Genomic DNA, 14,988 nt, shown 5'->3' with positions numbered 1-14,988 from the left:
TCTGTAATCCAAGATTGCTGGCCCGACTGGACATGCTGGGTTCGGGTCGAAAACATATACTACAAATAACTTTTTTTGCTTGTGCCTCCTTTGTGATTTTGCGTACCACTGGGGGTACAAGTAACTCAGTTTGGGAATCACTAATGACTCCACTTTGATTCCTGATGCCGAGGAGTTGCAATCCATGTGATCACAACTTAAGCCCTGCCAGTTAGATGGAAGTAAACAGTATATGTTCTTCTTGTAGGCTACATCAGTTTTTATCCTGACAAATCTTAAATTACATTGAGAACACCAGGCAAAAAAGTTGAGGATTTACTGCTAAGTCATGAAACATTTTCTTCAAATTTAAATGCAAGGACTTTTAAATGAAATATATGAAAGTGCTTAGTTTCACTGACAGAAGCTTGAAAAATGGCAAAAGAAAGAGTCTGAAAACAATGATTCTGTTAAAAATGAAATTCAGTGTAGAAAATTGTCTGAAGTCTGACATATTCTCCAAAAAAGTTGAAATAACGCAGTTCAGATAATACTCTTGGTCTTCGACTTCCACTGTGCTGTTTTTCTATGGAGGTAGATTTGTGTCTTTATTATTCAATCAAAAAAAAGGTTGCTTCAATCAAAAAATATATTTTCAATCAAAAAAACCCGTTTCAAGCAAAAAAAAATAGTGTTTGAATGCAATAATATATTTGTGACTCAAAAAAATGCATTTGAACACTATTTTTTTTTGCTTGAAAATGTTTTTTTTGATAGAAGTGAAGGTTTTTTTGTTTGAAGCAACTTTTTTGATTGAAGTATTGTTGTTTTGTGTTTGGGCCATATTATGGGTAGGACATTTGTGTCTTTATAATTCAATCAAAAAAGAAGTTGCTTCAAACAAACAAAAAATATTTTCAATAAAAAAATCACTTCAATCAAAAAATAAACCTTTTCAATCATAGAAAAAATGTTTTTGAATGCAAAAAAATATTTGAGACTCAAAAAATTGCACTTGAACACTTTTTTTTTGATTGAAAATGTTTTTTTTTTGATTGAAGTGATCTTTTTTGTGTTTGGACCATGTTATGGGTAGGACATTTGTGTCTTAATTATTCAATCCCAAAAAAGTTGCTTCAATCAAAAAAAAAACATTTTCAAATCAAAAAAAAATATTTTCAATCAAAGAAAAAACTGTTTAAATGCAAAAAAAAAAAAAAATCATTTGAAGTGTTTTTTTTTTTTTTGATTGAACTTTCTTTTTTTTTGAATGAAGTGAAAAAAGTTTTGAAGTCGTTTTTTTTTTGAATCATTTTGACACAAACGTACCGCAGTGGGCGGGTGCTTCCCATTGGTCAGACATGTTTGAGTGACAAGTGTCTACACCAACGACGTCTTTCTGACAAGCAAGTCATGGTCGCCACTCGCCAGCGAGCCAGGAAGCAGTGGTGGAGTTGTTGGTAAGTAGATAAAACCGTATTAAAATGATTGGTGTCACTTTATTAGCCTACTCTGTTTGATATTTCGATTAAACATACAGCTTGCTAACTTAGCTCACGTTGACTAATTTGTGTGATGGTGTGAGATATCTGACGCCTCATATTGTCAGGCAGGGCTAGCAGGGTGCGCTAACGGCTAATTGAATTGTTTATTTCACTTAAGTAACGTTACAGAGGCTTGCTATGTGCTAGTGCTATATTGTGTTATAATACGTAACGTCATTAGTGGTCAAACAACAGTCCCACAGGCCAACTGTTGCCCACAGCGCTGCCTGTTTAGCAGCAACAGGTCTTGCAGAGCCTGAGTCTATCTTCTCACACAGCCCACAGGATTACAGCTATTTGACCGTCCCGCTCTCTCTCTCGCTCACGGGTAGTGGTCTCCCCACCATCACACATACAGGCAGTCAAATGCTCGCAGACACAGAGGCAGATGCTGTTATTTTGAGAGCGGGGCTTAACATATGCCGTCCCGTACGGAAAATAATGTTGCATACCACCGGTAACATGAATATATATTCCGTTGCTCGGTGCGCAAACTAGCTGTGTCAGGCATTATTTATAAGTAGCCTAATGTCCCGCACAACTCCACATGGAAAACTGGCAGTTCAATGAAGTGATGCTTATTGTCTGACATAGTGTACAAGTAGTTACTAGCTTAAAGTATTGTGCCAATAATGATCCTTCTGGTAAATTTGGCATTCATTTGAGGACACAAAAGCTCTTAGTTTTAATGAAAATCCTTGGAAAAGAAGACAAGATGGTTTGTTTAATTAGTATTCATTTATTTAGATTTCTAATATCATATAGTATTGTCCTGTCAACCCATTACAAGTCTTGCCTTATTCAGTGTTGATTTATTGACATGTTTTATTTAAGATGTTTTATTAGAAGGTGTGTGAGTGAAAGTTGTCTGAAGTTGTATTTTTCTATTTTATTGCAATGCTGATTGATAATGTAGGACTCTGGTCCTGGCTTGGCCTAAGTTTTGGTGTCTCTAGGTGCTGTGCTCTGTAGGCATGACACATTAATTTCTTTATGTGATACTTTATTTTTTGCATCAAATTATTTGAAGTATTGATAAGCAGTATTGATATCGATACAGGTATTGCTGCACTCTCAATTATAACTGCTCAATAGTGTCGTATGGTTACTTTTATTATACAAGCCATCAATTTTGATGGCTTGTTAGTGTAACCGTTAAGCATAATGGCATTAATGCTATATATAGCGTACACTTAGCCAGATATTTTTTATTTTGTTTTGTTTTTTTTTAAAGTAGCTAACTAGCTAAAGCCTTAAGTAGCTGAAATTAAGTTGTCTCGTGTCTCTGTCTGCAGCAACACACACACACACACACACACACACACACACACAGACAACGATAGCTACCTACATTAACTGCAACATCTTTCCAGGCAGCAGATGGACTAATTGTTTTTCCTGTTGATCAAATTATGTTTTTTTAGGCCAAGAACTCCACTAAAACTTTTTGGAACAGGATTGCTTAATAAAGGTAAGAATGGATGGGTAGATTTTATTTATGGTTTTGCTCTTTTTATGTGTCTGGTGTATTGTAGGTCATAACCATTTTCACAACAGCCATCTTTTCTCCCTCCCATTTAGAAAGACCAATACTACACATCACCTCTTGTGCATGTCTTCATGGCAAGGCGATTATCACATATTCAGGTTACACTCCACTTGCTGTTGACTGGATTCACACTTTTTAATCTTTTTAAAAAAAAAAAAAAAATTATTAGTCTTTTTAGACTCTACCTGCTTCATCTAAAGTGATTGATGGTGTTATTGTTGATAACAGTGGTTAACTTAGGATCTAATCTCTCATCCCAGTATGACAAGCAGGCAGCCACTGCCGCTGCGCAGACTTTTCTGTCAGTGCTTAATCGCACCATAGAAGAACCCAGGCAGAGGAGTCAGGACATGCCTACTCCTTCAACTGTACAAAACGAGATGTCCAGGTAGTGTAGCCAGCCAGCAGTAGTGCATTTATTTTTCAAGTCAGCCATGCGGTATCAGAGCTGAGGGTGTAGCAACAATAGTCTTGACTCAAATGCACGACTCAAACACAGCGTTAGGCAGGGTAACAGTCTTTACTGGAAAAACAGGTTCGGTACACAAGTAATCCATCAGCGGGGGCAAACAAACCAGACAGGGATCAGGCAAAGGCGAGGTCAACCAGAACACAGGCAGGGGTCAATACCAAGGAACTAGAAAATACTACAGAGCAATAAAGGCTATGAAGTAACGCACGGGGACAAAAAGACGAACTGGCAACGGACAGGGGAAACACAGGGACTATATATACACACACACAGAACAGGTGAAAGTATTGAGGGTGGGGACAGACAATCAAGGAGGAGGACGAAACCACACGAGGAGGGAAGGGGAATCTGAAACGAGAGGAGAAGTCAATACAACAAGATGACACAGGAAACAGAACTATAACATGGACCGAGTCATGACATGCAGGTTGTAGGGGATTTGTGAAATGTTATTCCACATACACAGCCATCCCATGCAAATTTCATTTTTTACTGACCCCTTTTTGTAAAATATTACAAATCTATTTTACAAACAAGGGTCTCACATTTTTTTTACTTTTTTGCAGATCATTCCCTGGATTTTTCAAAAGAAAATCTGCAGACAAACACAGAGACAAGAAACATAAACCATGGAAAGGATTTGACATGGCTTTTTTCTTATTGAGTGACAAAGCAAGAAACAAGCCCGACCACACAAGATGAACTGGAGCTACTACAGGCAGGGCTGGGAAAGAGGACTCTCTCGATCACTAAAGACTTAAGCCATGAAGAGGTGAGGAGCAGCATCTTTCTTTATCTCCCCCTACCTCCTCTATCATTGCCTTCTCCACGATCGATTTTTTACAGATATACCTTCCTGAAATGTTCTGTCTTTATTACTGTAGTTGTCCACTTTACTGGAGAGCACCTACCCGAAAATGGCAAGTCTTGAAGGAGGATGGCTTCTATACAAAGCAGCTGGTATGTTAAACAAGACATTAGATTAACATAAGGCTATTTGAATAGAATCTTTAAATAGTGTGGAGCCCTGCACTACACAAGGCTTTTCCGAGTTCAAAAGGAGTTTCCAGAGTTTCCCAAAATAAGCTGTTCGAAAATACTGACTTGACAGTTTTTTTGTTTTTTTTTTAAGTGGGCACATCCATGTGTACAGTGATCATAATGTGATAACCAAACTTGCCGCAAGGAGATATGGGAAATTTAGTGAATAATGTTAGAGCTTAACTCAAGAAGAGATGTCATAGAGGCTCGTATCTAAACATAAAAACATCTAATATATTTTTCTGAAACATGACATTGTAGATTATTATAATGCAGAACACCTGATTGTGCACGTTTTAACTTTTTGTCCTCGATTTCATTATCATTACAGTCGATAAAACTTTTCCTCATGTCATTATTTTTCACTTACAAGTATGCCATGAATGGGTCAACTTACACTGGCTGAATGCCATGCTCAGCACACTGATGTTAATATACTTGGTTGGCACTACTTTTAATTCCCATAAAACTTGAATTTGCAGGTGGACATGGAAGGAGGAGAATGACCGCTGTCGCCTTAGAGTCAGAGGGATACACTGGCTCTGTTCTTAGAAGCGCCTCCGCAGGAGGGAAGTTTTATGTTATATATTGCTCCTCTCCAAGAGAAGATTGATCTGACACCACTGCCAGTGGATGCTCCAGAGTTCAGTCTCATGCCAAAGGCTACATGCACACAGTGCAAAATGGTCATGCCATTGCAAATGCTAGCCCTTCATGTGCAAGGTGATTGTGAAGGGACGTCTTGGACAGCTCTTTGTGATTCAGAGGTGAGACGCCTTTCTTGTCACATTTTTCCACTTAATGCAAGTGAAAGGTGAATGTTGCCACCAGGCCTCCAGACTAACTTTTTTTAAAACTGTCCCTGGACATTCCTGAAAAACGGTCTCAACCATCCCGAAGTGAATGTAAAACTGTCCCAAAATCGAAATGGTGTTTTTTTTAGTGTTTTTTTTCTTCTCTAATTGTTATCATCTATGTCTGTTATTGGCATAAGATATACAGAAACATCATTATGAGAAAATAAAGTGTAGTCATAATAAATTAAAAAAGCCCCTGGAAACATGAATTTGAATATTAAAAATACATATATTATATCAAAGCCGAGTGTCTGATTAAGCATCCACAAAAGTCTGAGTGAAAATAACCATAACTATAAGAAAACCTGGTTTAAAAAAATTAATTTTGCTGTTTAGATTAAACAACTCTTGGCCTGTTTAAATGTTAAATGACTGACAACTGTCCAATCCAGAGTGTTATCTAGTTATCTGACACATTGTTTGGCTGCATTTTTCAGCAAGAAGATGAGGAGCTTGATTCTTCTGTTCCTGCGACTTTAGATGTGCCACCATCGAACAAGGTATGGTTCTATGTAGGACAGAATAATATTTATTGCAATAATAATATAATGTTTTATATTTTTATTACTCCTGATTTGAGTGAAACCATAAATGATCAAAACATTTACTATTTACCATTTATGCTGAGAGGGTTGCTATAAAAATTGGAACTAATCCTGTCCATACATCTTCCCATTTAGCAAAGTAAGACAAAATGCCCGATATGCAACAAATACTTCCCAAGCCAGGACATTGAGTTCCACGCCAGTATCTGTGGAACAAGGTAAGTCAAGTCACATTTATTTATATAGCACATTTCGTGCGACAGGTGCAGACTCAATGTGCTTAAGAGTAAAAAAATAAATAAATAAATAAAACAGACAAGTGGTGTATGTCCTTTGCATATAATAACATCACATTTTTTAGTTTGCTGTGATTAGATGGAATTCATTGTAACTTCCATTCTTAGTTGTAGTCCTGTATGGAGCCCAGATGCTGGACCTGAAAGTCCCCATGATCTGCAAGAACCAACACAAGATCCAATAGATGACATCTCATGGTAAAAAAAAGAAAAGGGATCTTGAAACTTTGATTTTGCTGCCAAAATATCTTTAGATTTTTAAGATGTAATAATTTATTTTAACAGTGAAGAAGATGTTCTGCGTTGGGTTGACTCAAAAGTTGAGACGGGGAAGACCTTCAACATTTGTGTCTCGAGGGACAACATGCTGGAGAGAGGTCTAAAGCTTTGGCAGCGCCAGAAGACTGGAGGCCCAGCGAACAAACTGAAAATTACCTTCATAGGAGAAGCTGGCATCGACACTGGGGCATTAAGGAAGGAGTTCCTGTCTGGTAAAGTAGTAAGCCAGTCACAAGTGTGTAATACTTCCAAATCAACAATAAAACCCTGTGACTGAGGCTGTTCTCTGGTTTGTTTATGTCCACAGAGATGGTTGCTGGGATAGAGACGCGCCTCTTTGAAGGGGGGAAGAAGGGGAAGATCCCAAAATACTCCATCACTGACCTGGACAAAAACTATTTTAAGTTTGTTACTCTTATTCATATTCTCATATTAATCAACAGTATTACTTATTTACTTGCATTTACACAATGGTGTATACTATAATGGTGTGTACAACTACTCACTGCTAGAGGAATAGACTACATTAAAAAGATATTGCTCGTGGTACACCTCTACATATCTTGTCTTAAGACACTTTGACTCTGTGACTTTGGGTACATAGTAAGTAACCATTCCAAATATTGGCTCCTGGCCATTCCAGCCAGGAACTTATCTCCTGATTCTGTAACGTGAGGCACCTTGGTGTACAAGTGCACCCCCCTGACATGATGCTGGTATGTCACAGGGACTTGGGTACATAGGAATGAATTTATATTTTCACCTCGTGCATTGTATTTGTCTTATCCGGCTTAGTACAAATGTTACGATGTCATTTAGCAGACGCTTTTATCCAAAGCGACGTACATTGAGAGTTCCTACAACACAAGCAAGGACTTGTGTAGTACTTCCTACTCTTTGTAACTGGATATCTCAGGACAAACAGCTTGGCAGAATTTGATTATATGTGGCCAGAAGGTCCAGTTGGACTCTGAACTAATTAGATTTTGGAGTTCAAAGGTTAAGGTCACTGTGATCTCACAAGGTGGTTTTAGTCTGAAGAATGTGATCTTTGGGATGGATTGATAAATTAGTCACAATTAACCTAAATATTCACTTTCATATTTAAATTATATTCCTTCAGCCTTCACCACATGGGGTAAACAGAGGATGTTGGCCTAAATGGCAAACTGACTCTTGTTGCTGGAGGAATATACTCACATGGAAGTATTTTCAACAAGCAACTTTCTCTAGCATAGTTTTTAGATAATAGAGGAAAAAAAATATATCCATGGTAATGGTGTGAATGAACAGGGAGGTCAATACATAATTTTGTCATAGCATCACTTTTTTATTTCCCCCTCTTATATCCAGAGTTGCTGGTGAAATATTTGCAGTGAGCCTTGGCCAAGGTGGACCGCCTCCAAGCTTTCTTCAAGAGTGGTGTTACCAGTATCTGGTGACCGTACACTGAAGGACATCACAAAAGAAAATGTGCATGATGCAGAGTTGTCCACATTAATCGAAATGGTGTGTTGAAATCTCAAGCGCATATCCTTCCCATTATGAAAGTCTTGTGTGAAAAATATTTTTTTCTGGAAGTTATGTTTGGAAAATATGCTTTCAGATTGAAAATGCAACTGACGTGACACAGTACACAGAGGAAATTCTTAACTGTGGATATACGGGCCCCATCACCTTGGAGCACAAAGACAGCATAGTAAGGTATGCATTGTTTTTTCTATAGCTCACCAAACGTTTCATGGATTTTTACCAAGGTGCAGTGAGCCAACCATGGTCTACAGATGACAAGTTAAAGTCATTGGGCCTCATTCACAGCCAGTGCATACGCACAAATCTGTGCTTAAACCTTGCGTACAATCGTTTGACACATAAATCTGGGATTCAGCAATATTTTCAAAAAGTCTGCAGTAAGATAGGCACTAAAGTTAATGTCCAATGTCTATCTTTTTGTTAGAGCTGTTTTGCTACATGCCCACCACGAAGCGTACACCAATGCTTCAACAACTGCAAGAAGGCCTTGAACTCTACCAACTAAGATGCAATCCAAACTAACCAGCCCAATGTACTTTATGTTTCAAGGTTGATTCACATTACATCATCTCCAGCCTGGCTCCAGTGATGAGCGAGACAGGTTCAGTAAAACAAAGGACAGAGACGCAGATACTGAACTTCTTTCAAGATTTCCTTCTCGAGCTGGAGGGTATGTATTGGCATTAACATTTTTACATGTTGGTAGCAGAGCTACTCCATGTCTACAGCAGCTGGTTTAAGGTCATATGCAAGTAAATCACAGACATTGTGGGGAGTCTGGGTACGCTACATGAGCGACCTACAATCTGTGCAATTTATGCTTGTTCTACTAGTGCAGCTTACTCCCCCCCGCTTTTGGTAATTTTTCTAAAATCACGTTTTGCTTTCAAATCAACTGAGCTGCACCAATGTCAATGTCATCCATCAAACTGAATATGAAACTTTTTCACCATTTTCTTGCATTTGACTATGCTTAACTAAAGATGGGGACACCAGTCAGCCTGATGAAGAAGACAATGGAGCACCGCTCTCGGTTCCTCGAGTGATGCAGTGGCTCACGGGGCAGGCTCACAGACACATGCTGGTCTCAGAAAGGGAGAATTTCAAAATCACAGTCCTGTTCGATCACACTTGTCTTGAACGCATGCCAAAGCACACAGTGTGCTACCCTGTTGTGAGTGCATGCAGCACCACTATAACATTCCCCACAGCACATCTGAAAGATGGTGATGCATTTGAGTCCAACCTTGAAATTGCAATCCGATATGGTTCCAGGTTTGATAGAGTTTAACTTTTTGTTTTACTAAACCTGATGTGTTTAGTCAGTTAATTTTAGTTCAACCCTGATCTTCTCAGACTACTAGTAATCACCACTCCTGCAAAATGTCTCCTGTTGTCTGCTGGGTGTTCTGTTATTTTCTTGCAATCAGTCTTGCATATAGAAACGTTCTGAAATATACTGTACAATTAATGGTTATACCAGCATTGACACCCCCTCCTTCTCTGGGAAACAAGCAGAAACTGATAACATGACAGCAGAATTTCAATTGGCAACACACTCAAAAGCTCTGAATGTTTGGACAGTTGCTATTGCTCTCATGTGTCTGATACACTGTGCTCAAAATTATACAAAGCAAAATTTAAAGAGGGATGTATTTCTTTGCATTTCTGCTTGTTTCCCAGAGAAGGGTGGGTATAAGTCTGACATTTGACATTAGGTGTTGACCACTGAAGAGACCAGAAAGTGCCATAGAGGTGTTAAAAATCTTGTTAAAGTTATAGTCTTTTGTTACTATAATAAGAATTGTTGTTAATAATAAGAATAATAATAATTATTATTTGAGCCGATAATGTAATTCATTGTCATATGATAATGTTCATTTTAAATATTCTTGTTATATTGAATATACTGTATTTTTCACCGATCGTTTTTACACACAACAAGCAGGCAGCAAACTTAATTGATTAGGCTATTCAAATCTTCCTATGTGGCGGCAGGACGATTCAGGATCTACTGTAAGGTCATTAATGTTCTGTATTTTGTTCCAGCAATAAAAATAATTTGAATTAAAGTGGTTCTCGTCAGGATGCGAGGGTCTGATGCTCCTTCTGTTTATGCATTTTTCATGTTTAGAGATGTGTGTACATACAGATATGATTACCCAGCAAACATTTTGATGTCTTTCTCACGTCTGATTAATGTTGTACATTACGAACCAAATCGGGTTGAATCGGAAGCTGACGAATCGGAACCTAACTTCAGCGTCGCTTGGAGTTAGGTTTCATCCTGTCGTCTATTTGAGGCAATAGAGGGGCTGAAATGAAAGTTTTTCTTAGGTCGTTTTTCAAACAGATGATTAAACGCCGGCAAATCGACGTGGAAGCGACAGAAGGAAAATGCAAAGATTGAGACTTGAACTCACATGTCCCAGCTGAGAGACGTGTGCTACCACTGCACCACTGAATTGAAGAGCCCCTTACGTGTCAGGTTGATCTGTATCATCATGTGTACACAGCTGATCAGAGAGGGATTTTGTTTCGACCTACATATTGTTATGGATTCTACTTACCGAAAACAGATAATTAAAAATCTTTATATAAAACAAATGTTCAGTAAAACCAGCTGTTTGTGCTGTCACCTTACGTTTATTCCCCTGCTGTATAATTACATATTTATATGGGAATTTTATATGAAACAATTTTACATTTTATATGAAACATATTCTGTTACATCATTGCAAGTTTTCCTCAAAATCACCATTTCCTGAAGATTATGTTTTAATGCTCTAATTATCATTTAATCATAATTTATGAATGTTTTTCTCATATGGACAGCTAGCAGCAGCAGGATCAGCAGCTTTGAGAGCTCCACAACACACATTCCATACATTATCTTTCTGATTTATGGCAAATAAAATATGGTTTGGGGAAACATCACAATGTGGGAAATGAAAGACCAACACTAGTTATCATTTTAGGGTTTAAAGATCCTTGGACGTATTCATTGTTGATCAAAAATGACCACTTCCAAATACTGTGCTATTATGAACAACAAAAATAAAACTACTAGCAATAACATAAACAATTTTTAAAAACATGTTTTCCAACTGCTTCACATTTCAAAAATTCACGTATAAATCAATATAACAGACATGCAATAACATTTCATATTTAAAATGTATTTTCAAACTTATTATACGGGGTATATGCAGGAATGCAAAAGTTTATTTCAATACCTTTTATAAGACTTTTTATAGACCTCAAAATACTTTTAAGACCTCATTCGGTCGGTGGAGGAAGTGGTGTAGGACTTCTTTAACAGGAACAGGAAGCCGGGGAGGCAGAAGAGGACATTGATGAACTTGTGGAGGTGATCTGTAAGGTGGTGTAGTGATCCATCATGCAGCCCCAGGCGTGTTAGGGCTGCAGTGGGTTATACTGTTGCTCTTTATGCTGTTGAAAGGGGGAGGGGTCTAGCAGAACAAATAGTTTTTATATGTTATAGTAATCAGGTTTTAGATTATTATATATAGGTTAAATTTTGGACATTGACAGAAAATACTTAAATGCCTGTAGTGTAACGTTTCATGGTGTATGTGAGTAACCATGTGTTAGTTACCTTCATTCAAAGCTGAGTGGTGTCTGTCCATTTACGCATGGGCTGTGGGTTTCAACATACAAAGGTTGGGTTGGTTTTTGGAACGCATTTAGAAAAATATGTTTAAAATGTATTTCTAGGAATTTGTAAAAAGTAAAGACATTTTCTTAGTGCCCCTTTTTTAATCATAACATTGAAATGATTAGCTGTGTATTTGTATTGTTTCAAAACATGTTTGCTATAATCATTAAGCACTTAATAGTGTGGAGCGTCACTCACTCATTACAAATTGAAGAGCACGCAGGTATATATCCTGACCAAAGGATAAGGAGTCAGAGTTAGGATTCACTTCATGTTGCAGCAGAGCAAGATTCTCTGCAGACAGGGGGGATGGAATGTAAGGAACAACAATCCCATGGTCAGTGTCTTCAGATACCTCCTCCTGATGGTCTATGTGCTGCAGCTGCATGGCCCAACAAACAAATTAATGATAATAGACAAAGTGCTTAAAGCAGAACTTTGCAAGTCGGCCGGAAATAGCTCGCTCCTTCGTTGGTTTCTCTTTTTTTTCCTCTCCGGAGCTCCCCCACAGTTCTGGTAGGCACATGTCACTGTCGTAAAAAAAAAAAAAAAACTCGCCGCCACCACCTCCGCCCCCTACACGTGCTTGTGTTTACTGCTGTTTGCTAAGCCCTGCTAACACCGAGCTAATGCTAACACGAAGCTAACGGAGCTAATGCTAACACGGAGCTAACGCTAGCACAGAGCTAACGCTAATACAGCCACACACAGACACAAAGACACAGACATACACACACATGAATAAAGGTTCCAAAACGCGAAGGTGTGTGTGTGTGTGTCATGATGTATTACATTATCTTATAAAAGACCCATGGTGTGTGTGTCTGTGTTAGCATTAGCTCCCCGTTAGCCACAAGCTGAACTTCCTCAGTACAAACATTTCATGTTTCCATGGTTTCCTCCGACTTTCCGAACTCAAACCAATCACGATTCGTGACATGCATGACGTCATATGCGTTCTTATCTCGTACTGCCGTAAGGCAGTTTCTCGCGATACTTCTATCCATTGACGAGATTTGTAACACCGAGACGGACGACTGATCTTGCAAGTGCGGTTTTCAGCCAGTGGGGGGGGTGAGCGCATTGGCCTAGACCCCATTCACTTCATAACAGGTCGCTCTACCATCACAGTGACTCTGAGCCACAATAATTACAGCCCAAATCCTGCATAGTTCCGCTTTAAGGGAAAAACTGCCATGCCAATCAAGTATTACATGCCCACCTCTGCATAATTTGGCTCAGGCACAGGTGCTTGGAGCATTCCAATGTTCCACATCTGTTGAGGTGTAAGGTTTGCCTCTGTGCGGATCGGGTGGTTGTTCCAACTGTCTGTGAAATGCTGTAGATCTGACCGCAGACGAGGTACGAACACATATTGCACACAGAAGAGGTGGATCGCATTAGACAGATCAATGAAGCCCTCTTCTTCCAAGCTGTGTAGTGCGTTGTAGTACTTTGATGTTACAGAATTCCAAACATCTCTCCATAAGCGTTCCACCCTGAAAAAAGGCAGACAGACAATGGTTAGAATAAGAAACACTGGTGCTGTCTGTTCATAAGTAAATGGCATTTATGGCTTTTAAGTGGTGCAGCCACTTTTATGCCGGTGTGTGTGTGTCCGCCAGTTCACACCAGGAAATTTCAATCAGGAATGGAGAGTATAGGAGAGAGCAAGCTGAAATCTGTGCCAAGGTTTGTGACCACTGTTCAATGTAAAAGATGACTGCCAACTATAACCAGCATACCATGGAGCTTGTTGAAAGCAGCCATCTTGACAGAAGAGGGTAAACCAACATCCGGTCAGACTGACACATGATTGACACAAATTGATAATGTAATTAATGCTTCCTGTTAGTCACATTAATACAATACAAGTTTACCTTCAGTTCTCTCAAAGGAGCTGCTATAAAAAATGGTCTATTGTTGCTAAGCAGCAGAGCACTGCTTACTCCTCCACTCTGAGAAGGATTATCAAAAAAGCAGATGTCAAGTGTAGATGCGACAAGTTCATTTAATTACCTCTGGTTATGGACACTTTTGCCTGCAATAAAGCTTCCACGGCCTGTTCCTCGGACAGTAAACATGCACCTGGCTATGTCGACATTTTCCACCCCTTGATCAGCTCTCACTCTGAAAGAAAAGCAAATGCTTTTCCCCCCCATATATGACATAACTTCATAATGTACAGCAGCACGTCGTTCTGTTATTTCTCCTGCAATTTGAATATATACCTTGAGGGCCATCCATTTCTCTGAACACCCTCCATGAAGAAGCCAAAAGCAGTTGCTGCTTTGTTGTTAGCTGCTGCGTCCAGATACAAAATCTATGAAAGAGGTAGACGCATACCATGTATGTTTTGGAGTTGTTCATAAGGGTAAATATGTTGTGAATGAATAGAAAATAAAATATCTACCTTCCTGGAAAATCCATCTATTCCTCCAAAGATGACGATGTTATACCTTTAAAAAATGCATTTGAAAAAATATATAATTCATTGTGTATTACATGTATGTAGAACTCCCACATCATACAACACAGTAAATTGGTCAACAAGCAACGTCATACAAACGTAAAATAAGTTCTGCCAGACAAGACATTAATTTACCTTATCAGTTTATGATTTGTATCAACATGGACGAGAGACAGGGGAGCAGGGACAGAGTAGCTTCGTCGAGCAATGCAACGAAGCTGGATCATCCTGGCAATGATACCTGCACCATCTATACGCTGCAAAGACAGCCTCACTCTTTTCCATTGAAGACGAAGGCCCATTGCTTGGAGACTTCCTTTGACCATTCTGTAGCCTGCATGCGGCATCCTTGCCTTAATAGCCCTGACTTTCTGGTCTAATTCTTCATCAGAAATTACAGAATAGCATGCCCTCACTGACATGTTGTGGTCCTTCATTCTTCTGTAAAGGGTTGACCGTGAAATGCCATGCATTTCTACTAAATGAACTAGAGGTAAAGAGGTATCCAGCAACGTCTGTAGTGTGTCACGACTCATTTGTAGTTCTGGCCGTCCTACATTCCCACTCCAACAAGTGGTGGCTACATCATTAAATAGTGGAGGAACAGGATTCTGTGACAGATGTGAACTGAGCACTAAAGTCAACTGTTGCAGACCATCAGCCAGCTCTGCGGGAATATCCATGTATTGTGTGCCAGCTTGAATAAACTGCAACTCTTGAGTGCACACAAACAGGAGGTACTCA

General features: G+C 39.0%; 1 protein-coding gene and 1 pseudogene across 1 annotated transcript; one reads left to right on the top strand and one right to left on the bottom strand.

Annotated features, from left to right (window-relative positions):
* LOC146987367 (G2/M phase-specific E3 ubiquitin-protein ligase-like) overlaps positions 1–9,386 on the top strand; it is an 11,907-nt pseudogene extending 2,521 nt beyond the window's left edge.
* Positions 9,387–11,353: 1,967 nt separating this feature from the next.
* Positions 11,354–14,681, bottom strand: LOC146987366 (uncharacterized). Its single transcript, XM_085778024.1, has 8 exons — positions 14,380–14,681; positions 14,188–14,233; positions 14,006–14,097; positions 13,794–13,904; positions 12,997–13,273; positions 11,973–12,156; positions 11,715–11,756; positions 11,354–11,568 (listed from the first exon to the last, which is right to left on the bottom strand). Exons 1-7 carry the CDS (start codon positions 14,679–14,681, stop codon positions 11,746–11,748), a joined length of 1,023 nt encoding a protein of 340 aa, XP_085634150.1. The 3' UTR covers positions 11,354–11,568; positions 11,715–11,745.
* Between the last annotated feature and the right edge of the window lie 307 nt (positions 14,682–14,988).

Source organism: Trachurus japonicus, chromosome 5 (assembly GCF_045865225.1).
Source record: "Trachurus japonicus isolate A0001 chromosome 5, Traja_1.0".
In the NCBI taxonomy this organism is placed as follows: Eukaryota; Metazoa; Chordata; class Actinopteri; order Carangiformes; family Carangidae; genus Trachurus; species Trachurus japonicus.
Note: the sequence above shows the minus strand (reverse complement) of the source record. Positions and strands in the feature narration are given on the sequence as shown.